Source organism: Anabrus simplex, chromosome 6 (genome assembly GCF_040414725.1).
Source record: "Anabrus simplex isolate iqAnaSimp1 chromosome 6, ASM4041472v1, whole genome shotgun sequence".
In the NCBI taxonomy this organism is placed as follows: domain Eukaryota; kingdom Metazoa; phylum Arthropoda; class Insecta; order Orthoptera; family Tettigoniidae; genus Anabrus; species Anabrus simplex.
In genome coordinates this window covers 112,058,607-112,074,182 of record NC_090270.1, presented here as the reverse complement: position 1 = coordinate 112,074,182, position 15,576 = coordinate 112,058,607, and the positions used below count along the sequence as shown (strand labels likewise).

General features: G+C 39.5%; 1 protein-coding gene across 1 annotated transcript in view; it reads left to right on the top strand.

Moving 5' to 3' along the window:
* LOC136875885 (uncharacterized) overlaps positions 1 to 15,576 on the top strand; it is a 156,571-nt gene that overhangs the window by 38,146 nt on the left and 102,849 nt on the right. Inside the window, exon 2 of the mRNA XM_068228239.1 lies at positions 8,775 to 8,901. Within this exon, the coding sequence (XP_068084340.1) occupies positions 8,775 to 8,901 (127 nt within the window). The remainder of the gene's footprint in view (positions 1 to 8,774; positions 8,902 to 15,576) is intronic.

Below are 15,576 nucleotides of genomic sequence, written 5' to 3'. Positions count from 1 at the left end.
GTGATACAAAGAGAAATCAATGTCTAACATGCTTGACGATTACTGCTGTCAACTTATCACAGATATTTCGGAGCCATCCTATAGGCACAAATCATCGAGGAAATAGTTTAAGAAGGTAAGAATTTTTGATATATGAAGTTTTAATTGCAACATTATGTGTGATTTGGGTTGAAATTAAAATAATTATAATAATAGAGAACCGCAAATGAACAACAGTGAACTATATGCAGTCTGTTGCGGGAAGTTCATCATGTCCTCTCAAAAAACTCCTAGGTGATAGGGAAAAACAAGATTTAGATTGGAAATCAGCATATGCAAATTAAATAAAATAGCATATTTTCAATTCTCAGAGCGGAAAAAAAGTTTAATTTTGTTGTACTGTACCATTAGATATTGCATTCCTTTATTTGTTGACGAATGAAAATCAAATAATCCGACGAATTGTGGTTCTGATATGGTTATACTTGGGTTTCGTTTTACATTTTTGTACATATAAAGAATATTAACTTTATTTTGTAACTCTTTTCATTTTTAGGTCACATGTTCAACCGGAAATTAGGTACAAAAATATATTGTGTGATATACTCCGTGATTTACTGTGCATAACATTCTTTTATACATCATTATATTCTTAATATGTTTATTAAACCGGTAATTATAAAAATTAGAAAACAGTATACAGTATACAGTGTAAATTAGCTCAAGCAGCAACGATAAATTTATCTTAAAATATGGATGTATTAAAATCAATTGCATTGCCTTATCACTAGAAATGGGAATTATAGGCACGAATAGGTTAAAATGCAAAGTGTTTGAACAAGGCGCAAATGTTTTCTACCCGCACGACGGTCCTGCAATTAGATTTGCATAAATATTAGCGATCTGAACTATCAGAACCCCTGAAATTTATGCAACTCATCTTACACAGTTGTAGAGCGGCTCGATGATACTTGCACCTTGTTCAAACACTTCGCATTCTAACCTATTCGTGCCTATAATTCCCATCTCTACTTATCACATAACCATACGTCGTAATAAAAGGATCGCACGAACGTTTCTGTAAATTTGATGCATTAATACTACTACAGTCCACCTCTGTGGTGTAATAGTTAGTGTGATTAGCTGCCACACCCGGAGGCGCGGGTTCGATTCCCGGCTGTACATTTGAAAAGTTGTACGAGGACTGAAACGGGATCCACTCAGCCTCGGGAGGCCAACTGAGTAGAGGGGGTTCGATTCCCACCTGAGCCATCCTCGAAGTGGTTTTCAGTGGTTTCCCACTTCTCCTCCAAGCAAATGCCGGGATGGTACCTAACTTCAGGTCACGGCCTCTTCCTTCCCTCTTCCTCGTCTATACCTTCCAATTTACCCATCTCCCACAAGGCTCATGTTCAGCATAGCAGGTGAGGCCGCCTGGGCGAGGTACTAGTCGTCTTCTCCAGCTGTATCCCCGACCAAGTACCTCATGTGTCGTCCTGATTGCGAACAGTCCAGATGGCGAACAAGTGTGTACCTTAAGGGGAATATTTGGGTTTGACACACATGAATGCGTCCAGATTGTGAACAAGTGGGTACCTGAAGGGGATGATTTGGGTTTGACACACATTAATGTGTCGAGATTGCGGCCAATCATAAAGTAGAGACGCATAAGCGAGAATATAATGAGCAAGAATATTTCATTTTATATATGTCACGCTGCTTATCTAGGTGGATTATGGCAGCAGTATGCATCACTAGAGGCACCTACAGTCTTGTGAAGTTCTTTAGAAAGCTGCTTAATTATTACCAGGGAGATTTGAATTTATTCCCCCCAAAAAATTGAAAGCACGTAAGAAAAACCCACCTGTTTCCAAATAAACTGACTAGTTCACTTCTTATGTATTTTTTGAATAATAATAATAATAATAATAATAATAATAATAATAATAATAATAATTGTACCGGGCGGTACACCTCCACGCCGCTAGTTCAAATATTGCGCCTGTTGAAACTCCTCTACAGGAGAAAGCCTGAACTTTAAAAAACTGTATTAACTCAACAGTTTCTCCGAAGATGGCTCTGTGTGAATTTTGATGTGTTTTTGTTTGTAATTGATCAAGAAGGGTGGACGTTCTCTACCAGATGTCTCTACTAAAAACTATGATTACGCACTCTGGTGCGAAGGAATGAACTTTCTTGAAGAAATTTTGTATTCTTAAGTTTTGTCTTTACAGCATTTTGTTCTTTTATTTTTTGGGTTGGCAATATTAATCTTTCTGTCCGCCAGTTTTGAACTCAGCCAATCCCGAATTTCTTTAATTAATTTTTGACCAATTGTGTATGTCTTCTTCGATATGGATATGTAGCTCTAAGCTATCCAATAAAGTTAAGGGGGTGTGTCTATTCATTCTTGAAAGGTCTCGAATTTTCCACGAGAGTATAAAAACTGCTGATTTTCTTGTCTCGGGGCCACTTCAGTAACATCTAACTTAGTGTGTGGATATGTAGCAGGGGGCGGGAAGCGCCTCTTTCTTCAAGCAGCAGCTCTTCAACAAGGTAATGGCCTGTTAACATCTTTATTTCTCGCTAGCTCAGCAGTTTAACTCTCGGGGAGGGTCCGAAACCTTTAGTATGTAACCTACCTTTTTAAAATGTAAATTCATTTTCTGTCTATGTAAAATCTATAAATCTCTTTTACTGTAAAGCGGGGATAGAGAGTGCTTCACCCTCTCGAACTCCCCTTCATTTTGAAATTGAGGTGACTACGTTTTCATAACCGTTTCTTCTCTTCCTTAAAATATTAAAGTTTCTCCTACGGGTCACCTCCTTATCTTGGGATTAGCCCCTGTGTTTCGGCCTAGAGCCACTTAGGTTTTAAAAGTGTGTTTAGGAGTGCAAGTTCACGCCTCCAATCCCTTCTGTACTTTGGGCCAGTAACTTAACCTGATATTTTGTTTTCTTCTTGTGAAGGTCCAGTAGATTGGATACGAGGTACCCCTGTGCCATTATATGTGTCCCTTGAGGGCAGTTAGTGTAAAGTCAGTTTATGGCATCTTAAATAGGCTTGAAGACTTTGAGAGCGCATCTGCTCTTTCTTGTGTGTGAAAGGTGCCTCTGGGAGGCTTGAGTTAAAAGTAGGGAGCAAGGGCTCCATGCATTTAGGGGTTTTCTGCCCTTTAGCAATTGTGGTGGTGAGCTGAGAGCTCAGAAATTAATCTTGGGGCTCGAAGCCCAAATTTTGTAACGTACAGTAATTTGTTAATTTGTTGATGTGCTACTTGGTACCTGTTATACTCTGTTATTTGTTGATTTTGAAAAGAAAATATAACCTTTGTTAAAGTTTTAAATTAACTTTAATTTTGTAGTTGAGACCTATTCCAGCCCGCACCTTCTTTCACCTCTGCTGATCCACTAAAACACGGTAACAATAATAATAATAATAATAATAATAATAATAATAATAATAATAATAATAATAATAATAATAATAATAATAATAATAATAATAACCAACCACTCACTTCTTTCATTGGCATAATAATAATACCGGGCGAGTTTGCCGTGCAGTTAGGGGCGCGCGGCTGTGAGCTTGCATCCGGGAGATAGTGGGTTCGAATCACACTGTCGGCAGCCCTGAATATGGTTTTTCGTGGTTTCCCATTTTCACACCAGGCAAATGCTGGGGCCGCACCTTAATTAACGCCACGGCCGCTTCCTTCCAACTCCTAGGCATTTCCTATCCCATCGTCGCCATAAGACCTATCTGTGTTGGTGCGACGTAAAGCCACTAGCAAAAAAGGAATAATAATAATAAAAATATTAATAATGACCTATTAATAATACAACTCACACTAGTCCACCATAAACAACTACCCCCCTAGTTATGGTATACAATAAAAAAGATCATCTAAATGGTAAGATTACCTCAAACTAAATTATTAAACATTCTCAATAAGAAAAATATTTTTTAAATATGGTTAGGTGATTTGAAACATCCCAATGTACCAGTTAATAGTACTAGAACAAAAATTACATATGAGACTGTTTTGAAAATTTTATCTGTTTTATGTATCTCACGTGAATACTAATCTCCCGTTCGAAATCTGGAGAGGGTATATTTAGTTGTTTGCAATTTGGACAGTTCGCAGTCAAGACACAACCAGTATCTCACGCTCCAGGAGACTGCCCTTGAGGCGGTAGAAGTGGGATCTCTTGCTGAGTCCCAGAAAAAAACCAACCCTGGCTGGTAAACGGATTAAGTACGACAGAAATGAAATGGCGTATGGCTTTTAGTGCCGGGAGTGTCCGAGGACATGTTCGGCTCGCCAGGTGCAGGTCTTTTGATTTGACACCCGTAGGTGACCTGCGCGTCGTGATGAGGATGAAATGATGATGAAGACGACACATACACCCAGCCCTCGAGCCGGCGAAATTAACCAATGATGGTTAAAATTCCCGACCCTACCGGGAATCGAACCCGGGACTCCTCTGACCAAAGGCCAGAACGCTAACCATATAGCCATGGAGCCGGACAGTACGACAGAGAGAGGGTTTGTCACCTCTAGTCTTCTATTCTGCATTAGAGAAGGTAGTTCGAGAATGGAGGAAAGCCATCAATACTAAAGGTGTTCAACTAGGAAAGAATCCAAATAATAACATTATAGATTGTTTAGCTTTCGCAGATGATATGGCGTTAATTACAGACTCATTAGATAATGCTCAAGAACAAATACGAGAATAACAGGAACAAGCGGCCAAAATATGGTTGCAAATAGCATTTGAAAAAACAAAGTTCATAGCAGTAACCATTAATGCCCCTCAAAATATGACAATTAAAAATGACATAATATCTCGGACAGAGTGTTTTAATTCCTGGGGAATGGATAACAAACAACATAAAAGAAAAGGTAGATATAGATATAAGAGTAAACAAAATGGAAAGGATGTTTCAAATGACAAAAAAATATACACGATAAGAAATCTCTATCCTGGAACTTGAAATTAAGACATTATCAAACAGTAGCCAGGCCAGAAATTTTATATGAAGCAGAAACTCTTAAACTTACAAGAATTGGGGATCTTGAAAAATTAGAAAAGGTTGAAAGAAGAATTTTGAGAAAAATGCTGGGACCTATAAGAAACAACAATGCCGAATTTGGACTACGATCAAACAGAGAGCTATATTTAAGAGTTGAAAAACTAAAAACTGTAATGAGGAAAAGGATACTCCAGATTTTTGACCCATTTATAGAATGAATAACTATAGACCAATAAATAAATCTTCAACTTATTGAACAGTTACAAGCCAATGTGATTCATTGAAATTGAAAAGGATATGAAAAACGCTGGTATTATAAATAGCTACTATAGAAAACAGAACACGTTTCAGAGAAGTAACATGAAAGGCAGGATTTCAGGAGAGAAAGAAATTAACAACTGGAAGAAAATTTACTCGTTAGGAAAAGAAACAACATTCTCAGAAAATAAAGGAAGTTTGGAAACGAAGAAAGTTAAATGCAAAGAAAAGTAAGCAAAGTTCATTTATCGTAACCTCAAAATAATTATTCGAATAATAATAATAATAATAATAATAATAATAATAATAATAATAATAATAATAATAATAATAATGATAATAATACATATATTTAATTGAATATTTCATGAATATGACATATTTAGTTACATATTTCTCTGATATTTATTACATTTTATGTGCATATTTTGCACTTTGAAAATAAATACAAGTTCGGGCCCGAGTCATGACTTTTAACACTTGCATTCGTTATCATTTCCCATTAATGTAAGACTATTTAATGACTCACACTGATAAGTTATAAATAACACACCAGCGCACCAAGAATCATACAAGTGGCAATATCCTATCGCAGAGTCTACTAGCCATGCCGTGTATGCAGCAGCTGCAAACCGCAAACTGTTCGGTATTTAGGGACCTAATGAATGCGTTACGGGCCCGCCTTCCAAAATAAAAATTCGGGCTCCCCTCAAATAAAACGTAAAAACCTATGATTTACTAATGTAAATTTAATTACAGCAGAAGTGATGCAACATACTGTCAAGTTACTGTATTGTATATGAACAAAGGGATTATTCTTTATCATAAGATTATTAGAAATAATGTTTAATAGGTTTTATTTGACTGCCTCCGTGGTTTAACGGCTAAGCTGCTGAAGTCCCAACCATGCACCACTTAGATGTTCGAACTTAATTGGTTTCATTTTTTAGTAACTACAGAACTATACTCTGTAATCGATACCGAAGACTCGGTTAAAATAATTTATTTAATTACAAAAAATATGTTCACCGAGCTCGATAGCGGCAGTCGCTAAGTGCGCCCAGTATCCAGTATTCGGGAGATAGTAGGTTCGAATCCCACTGCCGGCAGCCCTGAAGATGTTTTTCCGTGGTTTCCCATTTTCACACCAGGCAAATGCTGGGGCTGTACCTTAATTATGGCCACGGCCGCTTCCTTCCCACTCCTAGCCCTTCCCTGTCCCATCGTCGCCATAAGACCTATCTGTGTCGATGCGAAGTAAAGCAAATAGCAAAAAAATATGTTCAAATAAAGTTTGAAAAATATCAAACAACATAAGTGATAACCCTATACTCCGAGCGGTTTTACTTCTAAATTGACGTTTCGCAAAACAAATGAGCGTCGCCTTACCTCTGTTGCCAGCGCGCTACTGCCGCGAGAACAGCTGAAGCAATACGAGCGCGTTAAACAGCCCTCGAAAATGTAATACCGTACTCAGAGAAGCTAATGAACTGGGATAGAAAACAAATTCACGAAAACTACACTTACTAACAATATCCGACACGAAAAGAAAATACATTATTCATAATATATAATTTCGTGTGGCTATTTCTAGCCGGGTGCAGCCCTTGTAAGGCAGACCCTCCGATGAGGGTGGGTGTCATCTGCCATGTGTAGATAACTGCGTGTTATTGTGGTGGAGGTGAGTGTTATGTGTGGTGTGTGAGTTGCAGGGATGTTGGGGACAGCACAAATACCCAGTCCCCGGGCCATTGGAATTAACCAATTAAGGTTAAAATCCCCGACCCGGCCGGGAATCGAACCCGGGGCCCTCTGAACCGAAGGCCAGTACGCTGACCATTCAGCCAACGAGTCGGATATTCTTCAGAATAAGAGAGAGTGAGGAAATGAATGACACAGGAAGGAGTTTATGGCCTACAAAGGAAACACTCCACTGATCTAATGAGACACTTGTCCTTCCCGAACTACACTGAGACACGCTAAACACGAACGAACTAAGTACACTAACCAATACACGGACGTAAATAAATCTACAGCTATTTTTATACACTGAACTACTAAACCTGTGTTTTACTAACGTATGCTACGCTAAACTGTAAACTACGCTATACTGTACTATACGAGAAAGATGAAGACTAATATGAAAAACACTAATTACTGAAAAAAATGCAGAAGATCACGAACAGCACCGAATACCATACCATACACGATGAGCGAGATAGATATGTGATAAAATTCATTTTTGGGTCCGTATTGAAAGTATTAGTTAATACGAGATAGGCTAACCACGTGGTGAATATAAATATTAGAATTGGCAACTAGGTTTCGAGATCGTACTCTGCCGATATAAGTCGATATGAATGGTGGCTTGGGATTGGTTGGATCACCGCCGTCTCAGTCCTACGTCAAACAGCCTAAAATCGCTTGTTTCTTTACACGTTTTCGTTTTTATTCAAATCGTGGCCAATTTAACGTATTTACATAATACATTCTATGTGTTCCTTGGTTCAATACCCTCAGGCGTATTTTGAATTTTTGAAAAATGTCCACACCAAATGCAGTTAGGGGTTAAGTGAAACTCTGCATTGACTCACATTAGCGCTCGTAGTGCTAGAAAGAGGCAAACTGCTAATCTAATCAACCGGATAACGATGGTTAAGGAAAGGGCTTCATTTTTAGGAATAAATAAGGAATGTATTCTCATATTTTATTATATTCTACTTACCTAAAATTCGTAGCTCATTTCTCTACGATTTTTTCAACATTCAGTTGCTTGCCTGAAGCGCCAGAACTGTGGATTTTCTGAATCCCCCCCCCCAAAAAAAATGTAAGTGGAAAGAAATGTTTCAATAATAATAATAATAATAATAATAATAATAATAATAATAATAATAATAATAATAATCGTATGGCCTCAGCTACCGTGTGCAGACATTTCGATTTGACGCCATCTGGCTGTCTGCTCGTCAATTTCGACGTTCCGTTTTACTCTAGGTCCGCTAGATGGCAGACAGAGTAAACCGGATCTCTCTTGGGCGTCTATGGCTGAGATTTAATTAATTTTGTCGGGTAAATACCAAATGTATCACCAGAGATCTTTTACATGCCGACATCGTACGACATGGAGTGTCGAATGGACTTTTTTTCCGCCCTTCAAAAATCCGACTACCTCTGCCGGGTTTGAACCCGCTATCTTGGGATTTGGAGGCCGACACTCTACCACGAATATGAACTACAATTTGTGAGCGACCGGCTTCGCAACCGTCCAAAATTATTTTTTACGAAGAAGCAGCCAAGAAACTGACAGTGCGATGGAATTAAATAACATGGATATTGGTGGAGGCAATGTAAAATAATAGCACTGTATCTGCGTTTTAATCTACTGTAGAGCTCTTCTTATCTCATCGACCCTTGTAATCTGTAGCGTCCTCTCACCCAACTCTGCCTACAAGATCGTGGTCTAAACTAATATCATGTATCCTTGTTTCTCTTGTTTCAGACCCGTTGATTGAGAATGGCAACATCTTCTCAGCTATTGGACACCAAGTGGCCAGGTTGATCAGTCGCTGGACCCACCAAAACTCCAGTTCTAGCCTGCCTTCCCCGGATACTGTTGATGACTACACGTAAGTTATCACATGGGGCCTACATATTATGTCAAGTAGTGGCTGGTTTGCAGCGATGCTTTTCTAAGAGGTTACAGATTAGCATCCAGCAGCAGCAGCTCTGTGTGCACTTCGAAATGGTTATAATTAATTTGTTTTCCCAGGCGTCTACACTTGTCAGCGGTTTCTTGTTTTCATATTTCCCCACTGTTTAACTCTCCAGTCTCTTACAGAGGAACCTCGTCCTTAGAATAAATTACAGTAAATTAGAATAATTGTATTGGATGTACAGTAGGCAACATTTAAGTTGTAATTGACAAAGTAATTAAAATTAATGTGTACAGTCACTCAAAAAAGAATGGTATTGTGCGTTCCATTTAATTTCTTCTCCTTCTTTTTTAATCCGTTTACCCTCCAGGTTTGGTTTATCCCTCGGACTCAGCGAATGATCCCACCTCTACCACATCAAGGGCCATGTCGTGGAGACATTGGGTCGGGGTTACAACTAGGGAGAGGACTAGTACCTCTCACAGGCGGTCTCACCTGCTATGCTAAACAGGGGTCTTGTGGGTGGATGGGAAGATTGAAGGGATAGACAAGGAAAAGGGAAATGGCCGTGGCCTTAGGTACCATCCAGTCATTTGCCTAGAGGAGAAGTGAGAAACCACGGAAAACCACTTTGAGGATGGCTGAGGTGGGAATCGATCCCTCTCTACTCAGGTGACCTCTCGAGGCTGAGTGGACGCCGTTCCAGCCCTCATACCACATTTAAAATTTCGTGGCAGAAACGGGAATCGAACCCGGGCCTCCTGTGTGACAGCCAATCACACTAACGACTACGCCAGAGACTTAATTTAATTTAATAAATATTTTGCAGAATTATTATCAATAGGGAATTGGTCAGAGGAGCGCAGGAAAGAATACAGCGGGAGAATGAAGGAATACTGGGCCAACAGAAAGGCTCAAGAGGCCGCTAAGAACACAATCCAGTACGCCAAAAGGGGCAGACGATGACAAAAACACAACCAGAGCACAAACACGCTGGTGCGCAGATGGCCTAAATGCAAAGAAAGAAAAAACGACCTTTATGTAAATGAAGTTAAATTAAACTTCCAAAGAAAGTAAATATTACTCCTAAATATTAGACGAATAAAATCAAGCATAGTATAATTACAAAATTCTGTTTTTGTATACTGAATGCAGTATTATGCTCTGTGGCTAAGGGGTCCTAGAACATGTGCGATATGCTCAGAGAGTCTCAGAGACAAAACGGCCGGGCTGAGTTGCTCAGACGGTTGAAGCTCTGGCCTTGTGACCCCAACTTGGCAGGTTAGATCCTGGCTCGGTCCGGTGGTATTTGAAGGTGCTCAAATACGTCAGCCTCGTGTCGGTAGATTTAAAAACAGTACAAGTTAATTTATTCTGACAGCCCTGGCCTCCTTGAACAAATTCAGTGGATATTTTCCATATTTCTCACTTAAATTCGAAAATCAGTATTAAGTATGTAATTTAAGCATAAATGTTAAAATATTCTCGTTTCTAGTTGCTGCGTGTAAGTTTTAGGCCGTCATTTTTACTTTATATAAGGCGATAAATTTAGGATTATTGATTTAACTTTTATCATATCAGCTGACAAAACTTGGACCGAGTGGAGTGGCCGCGCGTCCTGCTCTGCATTCGGGAGACGGGTGTCCTGAAAATGGTTTTCTGTAGTTTCCCATTTTCACTTCCAAGCAAACGCCGGAACAGTTCCTGTTCATAGGCTACAACCGATTCCTTCCACTTCCTTACCCTGTTCCACACACCATCATTCATTTCATCTTCATTAACTCCTCAGATGAGGTCGGCGTCAGTAAGGGCATCTGACCGTTAGACGTGCCATATAAAGTAATCTCGCCTCCTCCCCGACCCGTATCAAGAAACGGGACTAAGGATTAGCTGTACTTGGGAGTACATTCCGTAAATGATAAATAAGTCTAGGCTAGTTTATTCTGTTCTGTTTATTGTGTATGCCAATGTAACGGACTAACCCAGAATTATACATCGTCTGTTTATTAAGCCTGTTGAATAAATATATCTACGTGCATTTTAGGAACTTAACTACATATCTGTTAAAATGTTCTAAGTTTTAGGCCTTTTCTCTTGTGCCCTAGCGTGAAATTATTATGTTTCGAAAACATGAGAACATAAGTAAAAGAACTGAAATATTTTTCCTTATTTTCATTAACGATAAGTATATATATTTACAGGTTGCGTGGACGAAACTCATGTCCAGATTGTGACAAACTAATATCAGATGCCCAATTTGGTTATCCAAGCTCCTTAACAACACGTAGATGTCCATCAAAGTTGCACACTTAGCCCAGAATTGTTCAGTATCGTTATGAACAACCTAATGGTGAAGATTCAGAAACCATTCTATGGCCTGATGTTGACCAAACTCATGTCCAAATTATGCCCAAACTCATGCCAGATGCCCAGTTATGTTATCCAGACTCCTAAACTTCAACATCTTATATGCGAGTGATGTGGTAGGCCTTCTAATCCCTGAAGACAAACAAGAAATTCAGAAGAGCCTTCAGCAGTGGAGGAAGTCCCGTGAGAAAAATAGTCTACGTATTAGCAGAACCAAAATCGAATGTTTCATCTTAGAACTTTGCCCAGTAAGGTTCTGTCATCTGAGGGCGATACTGTGTGAATATACTCACAGAATTCTCGTTCTTGATGATTATGTGCTGCGGGTCAGTATTCCTCCCAAAGCATTATCATATGGCGGTTTCCGCTGGCGCTACGATTATATATGGTTTGCTATTCTGGCCCGGTAAATTAGTATGTATCACATGAAGAATAAACAAGTTCATGTACCTTGGACCTGTTATCTAGGACAATGGTAAGATAGACGCTCACATTACACAACATAGAACAATCCCAGCCTGGAACAAATGGCACTCGCTAACTGGAGTTTCATGCGACGCAAGAAAGCCTGTTGAACAAAAGGCAAAACACACAGAGCAGCCGTGAAGCTTGGCATGGTGGATAGCAGCGAGCAGCAGAAACTTCACACTGCGGAAATGGCATGTTGCAATGGGCCGGCGGGGTCACGCTTAAAGATAAGGCCCGCAAAGAAATCAGGGACAGTCTAAAAGTAACACTCATCACGGAGCGAATGTCAGCATGACGTTTTAGATGGTAGAAAATCGTGATGCCCATACCCAATGATCACATCGAGCTGAAGAAGTAGTTTTCCATCGCTGCGGGAAAAGAGAATGAGCAGGGTGACCAATTCTAAATTTTCAAATGGAGGACAGACTTAATAAAATGAGGACTTTTCATAAAAATGGAGGACAAATGGAATTTTAATTTTTAAATATAAAGTTGTCCACCTCTGTGGGATAGTGGTTAGTGTGATTAGCTGCCACCCCCGGAGTCCCGGGTTCATTCCCGGCACTGCCACGAAATTTGAAAAGTGGTACGAGGGCTGGAACGGGGTCCACTCAGCCTCGGGAGGTCAACTGAGTAGAGGAGGGTTCGATTCCCACCTCCTGGAAGTGGTTCCCTACTTCTCCTCCAGGCAAATGCCGGGATGGTACCTAACTCAATGCCACGGCCGCTTCCTTCCCTCTTCCTTGTCTCCCCCTTCCAATCTTCCCAATCCCCCGCAAGGCCCCTGTTCAGCATAGCAGATGAGGCAGCCTAGACTACCCAGAGTCTGAAGCTCCAGGACACTGCCCTTGAGGAGGTAGAGGTGGGATCCCTCGCTGAGTCCGAGGGAAAACCGACCCTGGAGGGTAAACAGATCAGGAAGGAGAAATATAAAGTTTAGTATTACATAACTTATTATTGTTATGTTGATGCCGAAGTTTTAGCTATATTTTGCTGATACTTATCGTCTGCACCCATTGCGACAGTAAGGATGAATTGTTTTCTTGTAATAAATAATTGTAAAACTCTCCACATGACATGTTTTTAAAGTTGCACTTCACTATTAAAATACCCTTAAGCGACTCGATCGGCAAACTGTTTCTTTCTTGTAATCACTGTGTATTAATCATAGAAAGCACTCTTTCAACAGCTGCATTGCAACCTGGAACAGCAAAATAAAACTGACCAATTTTAGGCAGCTCACTAAATGTTTCAATATCAGGGCTACACTTGAAAAGCTCACACCACTGCTTATCCAATGTTGTATGTTTATCCGTTTCGGAATTCCTAGTGTAATTCTGAACATTGAAAATTTGGTCAAAAGTTTATGATCGTCTATCTCCACACCTTTAGATTGCTAATACTCGAGACAAGGAAGAACATATTCAAACTTAATACCTTTCATACTGTGAAAACACTTAAATTCTTCCATCATAAGGTTACTCTATTTTAATTGGTATTGAATGCACATTTCATAAAAACCAACTTGTTCTACAAACGCAATTCATTCTCTTTCGAAGCCATTTTCAGTGAAGGATTTCATAAGTTGTTTGACTTTAACAGGCATACAATTATTTTCCATCATGTCATAAAAAATTACTTTGGTGAATACCAGTCTTAGTTTATCTGAAAGCCAGAACATTGGAGGAGAACATGAATGGATTGGTGCAACTTGCAATTGCATTTAAAGATTTCATCACTGATTAAGAGCGCGTGCGCGTCGAATAAACAAGTGAATAAATGACGTATTCTGTCAGGGGTGTCCATAATATGGGCTAAAATGTAGGAAGTTCAACAAAAATAGCTTTGCAACAGAGAAAATAGGAAACCGATTAACTAAGAACGCAATATATAAAAAGCCGGACATTTAATAGCAAATAATAAATGCCTGCCGGACAGAAGACAATCATTAAAAAAGAGGACGTGTCCGGCAAGTGCCGGACGGTTGGTTGCCCTAAGAATGAGGCAGATCTGTAAACACCTGACTAACTATTCTCCATAGGGACATGAAAGAAGATCTCACCGAAGAAGGCGTACAACAAAGAAAGGACGTCTCAATGTTTTGAAAGAGGACCCCGTATATAATGTGTAAAGGCGAGGGAGTGGAGGAATACAGCCTGCGTGGCCGAAGTTTGTGCAGTTCCATCGCGGCGTCTGTTCACATTTCCTCTACTGCCCCACACCAAATATGCAGATGTGAGAGTGTAGGCATTATTAGAAAGATGACCTTCTGGTTGGTGGTTCTTGATGTGCCCAAAGTGGTCGAATATCTCCAAATTGCTCCAAAAAATGAGGCTATTTACCATTGGCGCCGACTTTTGTGGGGGAGGGGAAGGCGTTTTATGCCCCAAAAATGATCTTAGGGGGGGGGGCAGAGTGTCCTTTTGTATCCCCACCCCCACCCAAAACATTCTCCTGATAGATGTAAAATCTCTTTAAACTGAAACATAGAGTTCTGCATGTACCTACACAAGGAGGCTGCTAATGTGTTAGATATGGAGAAAGTGTTAGATTATTTTATATCAAGAAATGAGATTAGAAAGCGGACGTTCCTTCAGAGAACTACATTTCGTAATGGAGACTGTTCATCGGTACGTCTGGTGGTAGAGCTTTTCACATGAAATAAACAATGCACAGTCATAGGACATTTATTCAGGAAATGTATTTGTGAAAAAGTTCTGCCTTTTCTGTTTACTTGAAGTTGTTTTTGGTAACTCCGTACATACGACATTCCATCAAAATATGTATTCATTAATCAAGTTCTATTTTTTATTCATTTGTGAATATTATTGAAAACTCCGTATATTTTATTCAGAAAATGCACTTGAGAAACAAGTTCTTTTATTGTTCGGTTTTACTGTTTAATTGTGAATATTGTTAATAGATAAGAATGTCTCCATTAATAGTTGTTCATCATTTGACATGCCTTTGTTTATGTTAATCATGCCCCCCCCCCCCAATAATTACCCGAATTCGGCGCGCCTGACGTTTATTGTTCCCTTGTCAGTCAGCGCCTTGGAAGCTATCCGAGATACTTAATGGAGAACAGTACTCCTACTAAATTGTCAATTAAAACCAGTAGAGAAATGTGCGGATCATTACCTAAGAACCCGGCCAGAGAGAGGGCGTTACCCTCTAGATGGCCCGCCCCACCCCTTCAGGGTGGGGAATGAAAGCATTTGTAGTTAGTTCGTTACCTAAGAAACACTCTCCGTATATCACGCTATTTTGCAATAGGGAATATGGCTATTTTGTCCTTACTTATGTCTGTAAACAATTTCTTTCGAAACTGAACCAGTTCAAAAACAATGCGTGTGCGTGTACAACAGACGATCATCGTATACGTCTACGTATGAACTGCATTTTTCTGAGTATTGAAAGGCTTGTCCACAGTAAATATTTAACCCTTAAATGCGCAAATTATTATTTCTTTCAATAATAATGTAATTTGCTTCACCTCCCACTAACTACTTTTACGGCTTTCGGAGACTCCGAGGTGCCGGAATTTAGTCGCGCAGCAGTTCTCTTACGTGCCAGTAAATCTACCGACATGAGGCTGACGTTTTTGAGCGCCTTCAAATATCATCAGACTGGGTTTTCATTCCAAAAAGTAATATATTACCAGAAAAATATTTTTAAATGATTCATGTCAAAATAAATATATATTTTTTATTTATTTGCATCAGTCAAAATGTTAAGAATTTTGAATGTTTTACGTACCAGTATATGCAAAGCTGTACAATTACTGTAGCTACGGCCAAATTTCAATCTTAG